We start from the raw sequence: 15,457 nt of genomic DNA on the forward strand, positions 1-15,457 counted from the left end.
GGCGATCCTTCTGCCTCAGCCTTCCGAGTTGCCGGAATTACAGGCATGCGCTACCACGCCCGGCTGATTTTTTGATTTATTGTAGAGATGAGGTCTCGCTGCCCATACATAACTTTTATGTACTGGGAAACCAAAAAAGCTTGTGTTATTTGCTTTATTGTGATATTCACTTTACTGTAGTGGTCTGGAACCAAACTTACAATATCTCTGAGGTATGCCTGTGCTTAAAATATTAGGTTGTCAGGAAAAGGTTATAGATCTTTCAACAAAACACATATGAAAAGTTAATAAACTTATTAATTTCCCTTGTAAAATAAGAAAATGTATTTTGCATGAATAAAATTGCTTGAGATAGTCATGTAACCCATAGAAAACAAGAAGTAAACACAATTAATATTAATTGAACTCTATATCTCAACCGGGCTCGGTGGCTCAGCCTGTAATCCCAGCACTTTGGGCGCCTGAGGCACGTGGATTATCTGAGCCTGCAGATTTGAGACCAGCACAGACAACTTGCCGAGACCTCTTCTACAATAATAATAAGAAAAATTAGCCGGGTGTGGTAGAGCGTGCCTGTAGTTCCGGCTACTTAGAAGGCTGAGGCGGAAGGATCGCCGGAGTTCAGCAGGTCGACGCTGGAGTGGCTGTGAGCATGCCATTGCACCACAGCCTGGGCGACAGAGTGAGACTCCAACTAAAAAAAAAAAAAAAAATTATGTTTAGGTCAGGCACTGTGGCTCACTCCTATAATCCAGTTCAAGTTCAAGACAAGTCTGGATAACATAGCAGGACTCTGTTTTTATTTACTTTTTTCAAGCTATGTTTCTACTATATTGCCATCTATTAATTGTTCAATAGCACTGTGTCTAAAACAACAATACACAAAGCTTAATTTTAAAATGCTTTATTTTTTAAAATGCTAATGTTTGTGCCTTCAGTGATTCATAATCTTTTTGATGTTGGAGGATCTTGTCCTGATGTTGATGACTGCTGACTGATCAGTGTGGTGGTTGCTGAAGCTTAGGGCGGCTGTGACAATTTCTTAAGACAACAGTGAAGTTTGCTGCATTGATTGATTCTTTTCTTGAAATATTTTACTATAATGTGTAATGCTGTGTGATAACATTTTACTCACCGTAGAACCTCTTTCAAAATTGAAATCAGTCTTCTCAAATGCTGTTACCACCATATCAACTTAGCTGATACAGTATTCTAAATCCTTTGTTATCTTTTCAACAATGTTCACAGCATTTTCACCAGTAGTAGATTCCATCTCAATAAACCTCTTTCTTTGTTCATTCATAAGAAGCAGCTCCTCATCAATTCAAGTTTTTTATTTCCACATACAACATTAAAGTTCAAGTTTTATCATGAGATTGTAGCAGTTCAGTCATATCTTCAGGCTCCAATTTTTTTTTTTTTTTGAGTTGGAGTCTCACTCTGTCGCCCAGACTGGAGTGCAGTGGCCGCTCCCGGCCACCGCAACCTCGACCTGCTGGGCTCTGGCAATCCTTCTGCCTCAGCCTTCCAAGTAGCCAGAATTATAGGTATGTGCTACCACGCCCAGCTGATTTTTTGATTTATTGTAGAGATGAGGTCTCGCTGCCCAGGCGGGTCTCGAACCTGCGGGCTCAGGCAATCCACTCACCTCAGCCTCCCAAAGGCGCGGGATTACAGGCTAAGCCACTGAGCCCGGCTGAGGCTCCAATTTTAATTCTAGTTCTCTTCCTACTTTTACCTCATCTGTGATTACTTCCTCTACTGACATCTTGAACTCCTCTAAGTCAGCCATTAGGACCAAATCACCTTCTTCCAAACTCCTGTTAATATTGCTATTTTGACCTCTCCCATGAATTACAAACATTCTTAATGGCATCTAGAATGGTAAATCCTTTCCAGATGGTTTTCAGTTAAGTTTGCCTAAGATCTGTCAGAAGAATCACTATCTATGGTAGCCATACCTTAAAAAACGTACTTCTTAGATAATAAGACTTAAAAGTTGAAATTATTCCTTGAACCAGAAACAACATTAGTCTGCAGAAACAACATTAAGCTTCTTGTACATCTCCATTAGAGCTATTGGGTGATCAGGTGTATTATCAATGAGCAGTAATATTTTGAAAGTATTCTTTTTTCCTGAATAGTAGGTCTCAACAGTGGGTTTAAAATGTTTAGCAAACTATGCCAAAACAGATGTGCTGTCATCTAGGCTTTGTTGTTCCATTTATAGAGCACAGGTAGGATAGCAGCGTTCTTAAGGATCCTAGGATTTTTGGAATGGCAAAAGAGCATCAGCTTCAACTGAAATTCATCAGCTACGGTAGCCCCAAACAAGATAGTTAGCCTGTACTTTGAAGCTTTGAAGCCAGGCACTGACTTTGTGTCTTTAACTAGAAAAATCCTAGATGGTATCCTCTTCCAAATAGAGGGTTGTTTTGTCTACATGGAAAATCTGTCTTCTGGATGTCTTGCTACAGCTTCCACATCAGCACACTGTTGCTTCACCTTGTACTTTTATGTTTTAGAGAGGGCTTTTTTCCTTAAATCTCATGAAGCAATCTCAGCTAGCTTCAGATTTTTCTTCTGCAGCTTCCTCACCTCTCAGCTTTCATATAATGAAGAGTTAGGACTGTTCTGAATTAGGTTTTGGTTTAAGGGAATACTGTAGCTGGTTTTGTCTTCTGTCCAGACCACTTAAACTTTCTGCACATCAGCAATATGGTTGTTATGCTTTCTTATAATTTCTGTGTTCACTGGGATAGAACTTTTAATTGTCTTCAATAATTTTCTTTTGTATTCGCAATCTGGGCTTTCAACATGCCGTCCTCAATAAGTTTAATCATTTCTAGTTTTTCATTTAAAGTGAGAAATTCATTACTTTTCCTTTCACTTCAACACTTACAGGCCATTATAAGGTTATTAATTGGCATAACTTCAATATTATTGTGTCTCAGGAAATCAGAAGGCCCAAGGAAAGAAAGAGAGAGAAACATAGAGATGAAGGAACAGCCAGTTCATGGGGTAGTTAGAACACACATGTTTATTAAATTTCCCATTTTATATGGTTGTGATTTGTGGCACCCCAAAACATAGTACTAACAGAAAAGATCACTGATCACAGATCACCTTAATAGATATAATAATGATGAAAAAATTTGAAATATTATGAGAATTTCTAACGTAGAGACACAAAGTGAGCACCATTGAAACAATGGTGCCAATAGACTGCTCCATGCACAGTTGCCACAAATCTTCAATTTGTAAAAAAAAAAAAAAAAAAAAAGGCATTTGTCAAGCACAATAAAATGAGAAGTGGCGGTAGCCATTTATTAAGTCTGTTGCAGTGTTAATTTTTGTCTTTACAGAATGTAAATTTTACGAGGACAATACTAAGTCTGTTTTTTTCATCCTTGTGTCCCAAGCATAGGTCTTGGCACAAACTGATAAATAAATTTGTTCAACAGATGAAAGCATAGAGGCAGCCATGCTATAAATGTATATTCTATGATTTCATTCAAATAAAATTTAATATGTGTACTTGGATTCATAATGCTAGAGAACAGTAATTTCATGTAAAATTTAAAACTGTTTTCTATTTCTGCCTTCTTTCTCACTGAATGATCTGGATCTATTTGGTTTATCATTGTATCTAAGTTATTCGTAGAGTATAACTTTGGAAACATCAGGGATTACCTATAATACCTTAGTAGGCTCTTAGATTTTCTTCTAAGTTATCTAATTTTCACCCAATAGGGTTGTCTAATTTTCACCCAGTGAATGATAATTTTAAATATTCAGAGTTGTCCAAAATATAGATTACTCATGTAAAACATTCTATATATAAAATCAATTCCATCTTAAAATTTTTTTTCTCTATCCTTTTTTGTTTTGTTTCTTATTGGCTAAATTATGATTTCTTAAAGCAAAATACTTTAGAGTTGCCTTGAAAGAACAAATTCCATAGAAAATAGTAGCTATTGCCTGCTTTTCTTGTTTTAGTGCTGATTTTTAAAATTCTAAAACATGAATACATGCTTATTATATACATGATTCATGAATCTATATTCTTAAAACCTTTCATTTATACTTAGAATAACATAAAACAAGTTATATTTTATACTGTATAGAGGATATTTTTTATTCTTTTTTAAAAATGTGTGTGTTGTAGGCACAATTCTGTTTTACAAATGTAAAATGTAGTTGTTGAAAGCCAGTGTCAACTTCTTGGGTTATTTATTTTCTTTGTTTTGTGTTTATTAACACAGTTTTTATGTTACTAGTATAAATTTTAACAATAAAATGCTTTCTTTTTAAAAATATAAGTATAGCAAAACATCCAGTTAAAAACATCAAAATAACATCCTCTGAATGTACTCTCTTGATTAACCAAACTTCCCCTCTTTGTCTTTTGAGTAACAGCATGCTTCTACTGCCTTTTAATTAAATGACCATACCTTACATTTGTCTTGACTGGCTTCTGTTTACAGAAATTGTAAACCAGTTGAATGCTCTGAGCAGCTTAGATGAAGATCAAGATGACTGCATAAAGCAAGCAAATATGCCTTCAGCTAAATCAGCCAGTTCCTCTGAAGGTCTAAGAGCTTTCCTCTTTTCTTTCTGCTTCTGATTGCCTGTATTTACTGTGACCTGCTACCTCTTGACTTCTGTCTGTACTTAGCTGTCAGTTTTGTCTTTGTGTTTTTCTTTGAATGTTTTCTTTCATAATTTGTAGTGCACCAACAGGCAATAAGATAATAGAACTTAACTTTAGCAAAGTCTTGTATCAGGATCTTTATTAGACAGTGATTTTAAAACATTTTCTAAGATAATATTTGGTCATATAACATAATATTTCTTCAGTGAGCTTACATATTGTAAACATTTTGTTTTTAATATATTTGCTTATATTAAACCCATTTCAATTTTTCATATTTGGGAGTGGAAGATGTTTTTTAAAAAAATCTATGTCAGTACTTTTGTATTGAATCAAGTTAAATTCAGTATAGATCATCTGATATAATTTTGAAATTGATATGCATGTTTGTTTTGTTTTATTTGAAAATGTTGGTATGCTACAAAACAGTTAAATGGCATTCTGTCATTGATAAAATGCTATATCTTATTATTTGCAGGTATTATTAGTGTGAATTTTTACAATTTGAAGTATTTCATGGATGATCGATACTTATGCTTAACCATAAGAGGGAACTAACCCATATGTTTATTTTCAGAGCTTATCAACAAACTTAACTTTTTGGATGAAGCAGAAAAGGACTTGGCCACTGTGAATTCAAATCCATTTGATGACCCTGATGTAGCAGAATTGAATCCATTTGGAGATCCTGACTCAGAAGGTAGCAAGTTTTTCTGTACTTTTAAAGTCTTTGTAGAGTCAATTTCTCTTGAACTGTAAGGGCAGAAAAAGATTTTCTTAAAAGACTCAAAAAACAATTTTTATTTAAAATGATAATATTATTGTGTTCAATACTGCTTGCAGTTGATCAACAATTCTGGGTTGCTTCCATTGAATTGTTTTTAAAGAAAAAAGAAAGCCTGAAATAGATATTAATTTTTAGTTTTCTGTTAGTTTGGTTAAACATATAGTTAGGTTTAATGTTAGAGTGAACAGTATTTTACCTAACTGGCATATAGTAAAGTCGCATTCATGTGGCCTGCTAAGTGAGGTCAGATTGTGGAACATACCAATATTGGGGTGGTGGGATAGCTTCTCTCGTTATACATGTCCTCTTCCCTGATGCTCAGAAAATGTGATAAGCCCCTCTACCCACAACTCCATGTCTTGCTGCCTGAAATTCTCTGCCTGAGAATTGCAGTTAGTAGTGAGAGTAAGTTGTACTTGTGATAGCATGGAGCAGAGAGGAGGTTGAGAACTACTGCCATTATACATATAGGATATTTGTAAGGAATAAACCAGGAATTTTTTTTTTCCTGAGTCATTTTTCTTATCAAGTAGTTCTGAACTCAGAAAGCTTGGATAAGGACTGTTACAGAAGTGAGACCTCTGTTTAATTAAACTGTTTGCTCAAAGTAATTGCAAGAATGATTAACCACTGTTTATATCGTTTTGACTGCTTCTATGACATCTTCTTGAGCTTTAAAGAATTTTGCTACTGACTGTCATGGTGAAAAGGAGGTTTTAGCTTCAAGATTCACTCTGTTAGAGCAATATCATTTTGTAATTCTTTCTCCCTCTCTTCTTTCTTTTCTTTCTCCCTTCTTATCAGACTCTAAATTAGTAAGTTTTTGTTTTGTTTGCGGCTAGATATTATGAACATATTTTAAATTTTAATAAAGGTTACAGTAAATCTTAGAGGAAATCAGTTTAACTACTTCTTTTCATAGATTAGGAAGCAGAGCTCCAAAGGGGTTAAGTGATTTGAACTGTAGGTAAATGGAGGTGGAATTGGAACCTTAGATTCCTAACCAAGTGTCTTCTTTTGACCACACAAGTTCTCCTTGATTTCATATTATATATATATCTGAGTTTACTGAGTTCAAAAATATTGCCAAAATATTTTGAAACATCAGTATTTGAGTTTTCCATTTCAAAACAAAATAAGTAATTTTTAGAAATATATGTGGGCCTATTATCTGAGGTATAAAAGAGAGTAAGAAGTAACATATAAGATTGTGTTTCTGTTTAGGAGAAGTGGGCCAGCCTTATTCAGAATATTTAATTATTCCTGTAGAGCTAAGAAAATATGCAACAATCAGTGTTCTCTTTAAATATATGCCTATTAGAGTCTTTGGCATAAGTATCTTTTAGAAAAATATTCTTCTAGAAATAGTTTATTTTTAATTGATTAAAAACTTGCATCTCAAATAACAAAAGTATTTGGGAGAGAAAAATATGTGTTGCAGTTGTTCAGATGTTCTTGTTTTGCTTTTACAGCTTCAATTCTTCTTTATATTTATGTGCTTCAGTGACTCTTACAGAAAGTTATTAAATGTATTTGTTAGTTTTTGTATGAAATAGTCTTATCTTAAACCCCCCTTTGTCACCTAGTCAGTCATTTTCAAATTTTGCTCGATAGTTTGTATACTTTCTTGCTTTTGGTTTTGTAATTGATGAAGTTGCTCATATCAGTTTTGCAATTCTCTTCCTGAAGTAAAAATAAAAATCTTATTTCTGTTGACTTATTTTGTCAGTTTCCTTAGCATTTAAGTCCTGATATTTGTTAATAAAAAATTGGATAGACAAAACCTTGTACTCTTACCCTATGGAGAAAAGAAAATGATACATTTACATTATTATACAGATTCTAGTGATGTTACATTTGAATATTATTGTGGTATTAGAAAAGATACACAGTTACTGAATCTCTCCTCTAACATAGACTATGTTTAAATCATTTCAGAATTGATTTGTTTTGATTTTTATGAATTCATTCACACTTTATAATTGCTTCACTATGGTGTACAGACTTTTAGTTCTGAAAGTTTTTGTTTCATGATTTTTTTTCAATATAAAGGCAAGATAAGTATCCTGGACTAATGTCTAATAAGTAGTTTAACTGTAACATATAAAATTCATTAATGTATCATGAAATTTTTAATAATAATCAGATTAAATTGTTTGTAATGTCACTTATGAAACATTTATAATTTTTCTTGAGAATATCAGTTTTTGACCAGTTTTCTAGCTTTCCTTTTTTTAGAATATTTTGTTGGAGTTGCATGGCATAATTAAAATTACTTTAAATATCCTATTTTTATTGGCTCTCTAAAACTTTTCTCCAAATTGGAAAAGCATTTATTTTTATCAGCAAAGTTTGAACAGTTTTATTACAATTTTTAGTTTATTACAAGTTAATATTAAAATATTAATAAGCATAAAAAAGAAGGAAAAAACACTTCTGCTAAATACTTCATGAACATTTGTTGGAAGACCTAAAACTGTTGTGGCGGTTTTGTGTTGTGAGTCAGTTTTATTTTTAAAAGTATCTTTGTTTTCAAATTGAAATTTGAAATAATAAAGTTTAGAGGAATTTGATGTAACACATCTACCAACTAACCAAGATGATTTTAATATAGTGCTTTCAACTTGAGGATTCTTATGTTATTCTTATTAGAGTAATGATTGGATTCAAGTAATATTAAAAAATAATCTCTAAAGACTTATATGGTCTTGTAGCCTACAGAAACTTGCTCTTTGAAAATTTTGAGTGAACAAGTTCATTGGTAGGTATGTATATTTTTTTATAGAATCTAGAATGAATTTTCAGATTCCTAAGCGGTCTGTTCTTGTGTAACTACCAAAGACCATTTCACAATTTAATCCATTTCATGTTCTTTTAAAAACAGAAATTTATTATGTGTCAATTTGGGATGGCACGCTAGTAGAGTCAGATAAAATAAACAATAATATAATATGCATATCTAAGAAAGTTTCAATTTTCAAAATTGATGTACCATAATTCTAATATTATTAGAGACTCCAAAGGCTTTCAGGACACATTAATGATCCAAAGATGCCATTTTGGGGAGTATCATTCCTGGAGAAGTAGACAAAGATTTTAGATATCATATATTCTGAACTTCAGAATTCCTTGATCTCTCTAAAATATATTATTGTTTCATTGTTGATTGAAACAGAATTGTTTATTAATTCAAGATTGCATATTTTTGAAACTCTGAAATATAGGAAAGTAATTATATAGTATTTTATTTAATTCATCTGCTACTATTTTATAGAACCAATCACTGAAACAGCTTCACCTAGAAAACCAGAAGAATCTTTTTATAATCCCTTTAAAGAGGTACAGACTCCACAGTATTTGAACCCATTTGATGAGCCAGAAACTTTTGTAACTATAAAGGAATCTCCTCCCCAGTCTACAAAAAGAAAAAATTTAAGACCTGTGGACATGAGCAAGTACCTCTATGCTGATAGTTCTAAGACTGAAGAAGAAGAGTTGGATGAGTAAGTACATTTAATTTTGCTATCATCACAGGTCAGTCTCTATGTTAACTGAAGAGATGCTTCTATAATATACCTTTAGATGGGTAAAAACATTACTGTGCAGTTTATAACTTAGTATCTAATTTATCCCTTGTCTGAATTTTTATAGTCTTAACCCTTATTCTTCCACCCTCTTGAAGATGGATGTGTGTACCCAAAACTAATAAGTGAGGGAGATATGTTTCTGGAATCTCTGGTTGGAATTCCAATCATGTCTTCTCACAGAAACCATGATATATAACTGGCATTTAGGTGTTTTGTTTTTGTTTTTGTCTGAACTCTGTTGGCATTAAACTTCAATTATGTTACAGATTTCTGAGGGAACTAAATAATCCTTTATGGTATTGATTTGTTGAGAAGACTTGTCCAAATGCCAAACAATGAGATCATAATATTTATAAATTAGTGATTATCACAAGCTCAAAATGAATAGACAGTGTGATGATTAGGGCTGCCATTTGCTCAAGTCTAGAATGGGAATTAAAAAACAGATGTGTTTATATTGTAGTCTGGAGTTGTATAATGCACAACCTATGTGGCTACAGACCATGACCCAAAGTGTATTTATAAAGCAACAACAAAACTCCTACTTTCAGTCATGATGGAGTAACACAGACTGGCTTTAGCCTCTTCCCTTAAACAACTAAAAAACAAAATAAAATTGTATGTAACAAATTTTCAGATATTGGACACAAACAGCACAGGACAGTGATCCCTGAGAGAACAGAAACAGAGAGTGAGTCCTACCATAATCTAACCTTATTTATAGGAGAGAGTCTCTAACTAAAGTTCAAACATTATTTTGAAAATATTCCAACATACCTCCGTAACCTCCCTGAATTAAGGAGACAGAGTTTCGACTTTGAAGGTACTGTGGTGGTTAGAATTTCTGAATGGAGTACCCAAACTGCTCATAAACTTTCAGAGATCTGTATTAGGTTCCTCTTGAGTGTGGGTCAGAGGCATGAATGTGAGGAAACAGACATAATAATCCCTGGAGTTTGCCCATGACCAAGAATAATGTGTGTCCTCACCAGCCAGAGAGGAAAGACCACTTCTCACATGGGACATTGAGTACAGTCCTCAGAAGTATATTGCCTTCATAGTGGGGCCAAATTAGCCATAGACATAGCCATAGATCAATGGGCTGTTCTGGGCCTGCCTGACAAAGCTTATAGGCAAGATTCAAAAAGAGTAAAATGAGATTTCAAGTAATTTAACTATATTCTATGTGAAGCCCAAAAGTATTTAAGGAAATACCAAAATGTCCAACACTCAAAACAAATTCATACTGACAGCCAATCAAAAACTTATCAGGCATGTAAAGATGCAAGAAAATCTGACCCATAATAAGGAAAAAACAATCATTAGATATGGATGCAAAAATGGGACAGATGATGTAATTAATAGACAACATGGTAAAATAACTTTTATAAATATACTCCAGATAGTCAAGAAGGTAGAAAGAAACATAAGCATGGATGATATTAAAAATACAAATTGAATTTATAGAGATGAAAAATATAAAGTCTGAGATGAAAAATATACTTAACTCCATGTTAGGTACTACAGAAGGAAATATTAGTGAAACTAAAGACGTAACAATAGAAACTATCCTGATTGAAACACAGGGGGAAGAAAATGAACGGAGAATCAGTGAGCTGTAGAAAACATAAAGTGGCCTAACATATATGTAATTGGAGTTCCAGAAGGAGAGAAGAGAGGATATGGGAGCAGAAAAATATTTGAAGAAATAATGGCCAAAAGTTTTAGAAATTAAAATTTATAAACCTACAGGTCCAAGAAGCTGAATGAATTCAAAGCACAAGAAATATAAAGAATACCATAGCAAGGCTTCTCAACAACAACAACTCAAGCCAAAAGAAAGTGGGTGATATTCTTAAAGTACTGAAAGAAAACTACAGCAATAAAAATCTGTCAACACAAATTTCTTTTCCCCCTAGCCCTCCAAAAAGCAAAATGACACCACTTGGAAATCTGGATTGCACAAAGGAAAAAATACTACAGTAAATGGCAAATATGTTAGTATATATAAAAATACTTGCCTTATGTTTAAAAATCTCTTTAATAGATAATTGTTTAAGGTTTAAATGATGTATTCTGGGTTTTATAATGTATGTAGAAGTAGAATGTATGAAAATAGTAGTATAAAGACTTAGAGTAGGGAAATCAAAGGATATTGTGTTAAACTTCGTATAATGTTACTTGAAGACAGACTTTTTTCAGAGATGACATTATTGTTTATGTAGAATATCATAAGGAAAATCTCCAAAAAGGCTACTAAAACAAAAAGTAAATTTAGCAAGTTTATATGAACAAGACCAATATATAAATTTAATTGTATTTCATCATAGTAACAATTAACAGTCAGAAAATGGACATTTAAAAAATATTATTTACCGAAGCATATCTATATGTATATAAATAAAAATTTAGGAATAAATTTGAACAAAGATGTAAATACCTATACACTGAAACATTGCTGAGATAAAGAATAAAATCAGTGGAAAGAAATACTATGTCCGAATTCAAAGATACAAGTTCTTTTTGATTAGTGTATAAATTCAGCACTGTCTCAATAAAAAGTTTTAGCATACTCTTTTGTAACAGTTGACAAGCTTTTATAAAAATGTTTATGGAAATGAAAGGGACCTAGAATAACCAAAACATGTGGAAAAGAACAGCATTTGAGGACTTAACTACCTCATTTTAAGACTCATAAACCGAGATAGACTGTAAGTGAATGGAGGAGAGTCCAGAAATAGATATATACATATATTGCCAATTGAGTTTTGACAACACTAACAAAGGAAGTCAATTAGAAAATGATAAAGTTATCAACAAATGATACTAGAACAGTTAAATGTCTATATGCCCCCTCCTCAACACAGAGGAACTACAATTCTTACCTCCCACTATATACAACATTTAACTAAAAATAGACAATGCAACTAGAAGTAAGAACAAAAACATTAAAACTTCTATAAGGAAGCATAGGAGAGAATCCTAGTGACCTTACGTTAGGTAAAGATTTCTTAACTAGAATGCAGAAGCATAAAGGATCAAAGAAAAACAAAGGTTAATTTGGACTTCATCAAAATTAAAAACTTTTACTCTTTGTAAAAATCCTTATAAAAATGCCATCTCGTCAGGCAAAAGACTTCTATCCAGAATATGTAAATAACTCTTTTAATTCAGGAATAAAAAAGAAGGAGAACAGGGTTAGTGGCTCATGCCTGTAGTCTCAGCTACTTGGGAGGCTGAGGCAAGAGGCTCACTTGAGGCCAGGAGTTTGAAGCTGTAGTAAACTGTGATTGCACCATTGCACTCTAGCCTGGGCAACTGAGCAAAATCCTATCTCTAAAATAAAATTAAAAAAAATACATTTTTAAAAAAGAGAGAAAAGGAGAAAATAATAGGAATGGCACATGAAAAGATGCTTAACTTCTTTAGTCATCAAATAAATGCAAATTGAAATGGCAATAAGATATCACTATACACCCACTCAAACGGCTAAAATTTAGAAGACTGACTATGTCAACTATTGTCAAAGATGTGGGCCACTGCAACTCTATAGAATGAATTCTAAATGGTACAGTGATTTTAGAAAACAATTTGGCAGTCTGAAAACACACACCTGTCATTTGACTCAGCCATTCCATTCCTAGGTATTCACCCAAAAGAAATGAAAGCAATGTCCATAGAAAGACTTCTATGGGAATATTTTAACAGCTTTATTAATTATAATTAACAAAAAATGGTAACAGGGCAACCTTCTCAGGTCCCCTCCCACAGTGGGAGCTTTTCTGTCCTCTCAATAAATCCTTTCTAAAAAAAAAAAGGTAACAAATGTCCATCGACAGGCAAATAGGTATACAATTGTGGTATAGCCATATACTGAAGTACTACTTAGTAATAAAGAGGAACAAACTATTGATATATGTAATTACATGGATGAATCTAAAAATCGTTATGCAGAGTGAAAGAAACCAGACCAGAAAAGAGTACACACTGTGTGATACCATTTATTTAAAACTCTAAAAAATACAATCAATAGCGAGGAAAAACAGTTAAGTAGATGCCTACGTTGTTGCTGGAGGGAGGGAGAGATGACAATGGGGCACAATGTAATTTTTTAGGGAAATAGGAATGTTTGTCATCTTGAGCATGATGATAGTTTCACACTTGCATGCATATGTTAAAAAAAAAACTCATTAAGTTGTACTTTTTAAGTTCAAGCCATTATATATAAATTCTGTCTTAGTAAGACTGTTAAAAAAAGAACAGCAATTGGCAGGGTGCAGTGGCTCAAGCCTGTAATCCCATTTCTTTGGGAGGCAGAGGTGGGAGGATTGCTTGAACCCAGGAGTCTGAGACCAGCTAGGGCAACATAGGGAGACCAGTCTCTACAAAAAATTAGCTGGGCATGGTGGTGTGCACCTGTAGTCCCAGCTACCCTGGAGCTGAGGGGGAAAGATTGTTTGAGCCCAGGAGGTCAAGGCTGCAGTGAGCAGTGATTATGCCACTGCACTCCAGTCTGGGCAACAGAGTAAGACTCCGCCAAAAAACAAAACAAAACAGCAATCTTTAATTTTATTAACAGAAATATTATGTCACATGAGTGATTCCCAGCCTGCAATTCTTGGACGTTTAAGTCTCTTTGATGTAAATATTTGGTGTGGAACAGGAGAGATCTATAATATATTTAACAATAAGCAATACAGTTATATTTATATTATAAATATAATTAAAAGTAATTATGTGTTTACTTGCAGTGAGACTATCTGGTCTTTGCTTTCCTTGAAAATACATGAACTTTTTATTGTAGTAACATTATTTAAATCTTGGGAAAAACAGTTATTTCTTTAAAAATGCAGTTTGGTAAGAAAATATTTCAAATATGGGATATGTAGGTTGAAAGGAAAATAATAAAAAGGCTCCTTTGATGCATGAAAGATGGGAATAATTGCTTTGTGTGAAGTAAGAATTTTATCTCTGCTATGCATTGGCCAGCTCCTATTTTGAGCACTATTTTACTTCTAGGTGCTTTATTTTATAAGGGGCATCAATGATTCAGAGTGTTAACAGAATAGAGCAACAGAGTCATTACAGTACCCAGAAATCACATGAAATAAACAATGATTGAGAGCACAGAGACTGTTTGATTTTAAAAAAAAAAAGATTATTGCCAGATGTGGTGGCTCATGCCTATAATGCCAGCACTTTGGGAGGCTGATGTGAGAGGACTGCCTGAGCCCACAGGTTAAAGATCAGCCTGGGCAACTTGGCGAGACCTCATCTTTACAATAAATCAAGAAAAATTAGCCGGGCATGGTGGCACATGTCTGTAGTTCCAGCTACTTGGAAGACTGAGGTGGAAGGATCACCTGAGCCCATTAGGTCAGGGCTGCGGTGACCATGAGCATGCCACTGCCCTCCAGCTTGGGTGACACAGTGAGACTCCAACTCAAAAATAAAAAATAAAATAAAATAAAATAAATTATTTAAGGGAACAATAATGACCAACTTCAAATATTTCGAGATTTGTTTGAAAGAGTGAGTTGACTTATGGTTGTTTTTGCTCTGGAATTGTGTTTTTCAACTTTTTCCCATTTTATAACATGTGCTATATGCTTCCTGGGTGTAGCTAGGTATTGATAAAACCTAAAAAAAGTTCTAATTTCCATAAGTACTTAGAATTACATCATAATAATCATCTGATTCCAAACTGAAGTTGAGATCTCAATACTAATTAATAACTATATGGGGTTTGAAAAGTTGGGCTAAGGCTTGCTAAAGTTATTATATTTGTTTTCTTTGAGATAGCTAATGTGTACTTGAAGTGAAATTTCTCATGGGTGGTGTAGGTGCTGAGTAATAGCCACACACCTAGAGTATTTGAATGCAAAGTTAAAGTACAAGTCTTCGGTCATTCCAAGGTATATGAGTATTGCACAACACACACACACACACACACGCACACACACACACACACACACACTCACACACACACCCTGCTCTCTTATTAACAAATTAAAGAGACATCTAATGTTTGCTTAAACTTTTAAAATGCCTTAGTAAAAACTAAAATCAAAATAATTGGGTGTTTCCTTTTGCGCATTCTTTTTCCAATGAGAGTCACAGTCTTTACATGTCTCCCATGAATAAAGGGTGTTCTAAATTGCTCAATCATCTGAGTCTACTGGAGGGAGCGTATAAATACTGCAGTTTTTTTTTTTGGTAGGCATACACACACAAGTTCTAAAGATTGCATATCAGCTAATGTGCAAGTCCAGAAAGAACTCTGTTTATATTAATTACTTGTTTGATATTTCTCACTTTTTCTTTTCAAAAGTTTATAGGTCCAATGTCAGTAGCAGAAATCTTCTAAACTTTGTTCTTACTTCAATAATAAACTTATGACCTTCATCAAGTAAAATGCCTATATGACTC

The 15,457-nt window shown here is 33.5% G+C and overlaps 1 protein-coding gene across 6 annotated transcripts in view; it reads left to right on the forward strand.

Annotated features, from left to right (window-relative positions):
• EHBP1 (EH domain binding protein 1) overlaps positions 1-15,457 on the forward strand; it is a 373,913-nt gene that overhangs the window by 183,311 nt on the left and 175,145 nt on the right. For 3 of the 6 annotated variants that reach the window (XM_021705883.1, XM_008071978.1, XM_021705884.1), the window contains exons 8-10: positions 4,488-4,592; positions 5,232-5,354; positions 8,716-8,944. In XM_021705883.1, coding sequence (XP_021561558.1) covers positions 4,488-4,592; positions 5,232-5,354; positions 8,716-8,944 — 457 coding nt within the window. The remainder of the gene's footprint in view (positions 1-4,487; positions 4,593-5,231; positions 5,355-8,715; positions 8,945-15,457) is intronic. The other 3 variants (XM_021705885.1, XM_008071979.1, XM_021705886.1) reach the window with 1 other exon arrangement.

This window comes from Carlito syrichta, unplaced genomic scaffold, assembly GCF_000164805.1.
Source record: "Carlito syrichta isolate Samal-C Ts95f unplaced genomic scaffold, Tarsius_syrichta-2.0.1 Scaffold314798, whole genome shotgun sequence".
Lineage (NCBI taxonomy): Eukaryota > Metazoa > Chordata > Mammalia > Primates > Tarsiidae > Carlito > Carlito syrichta.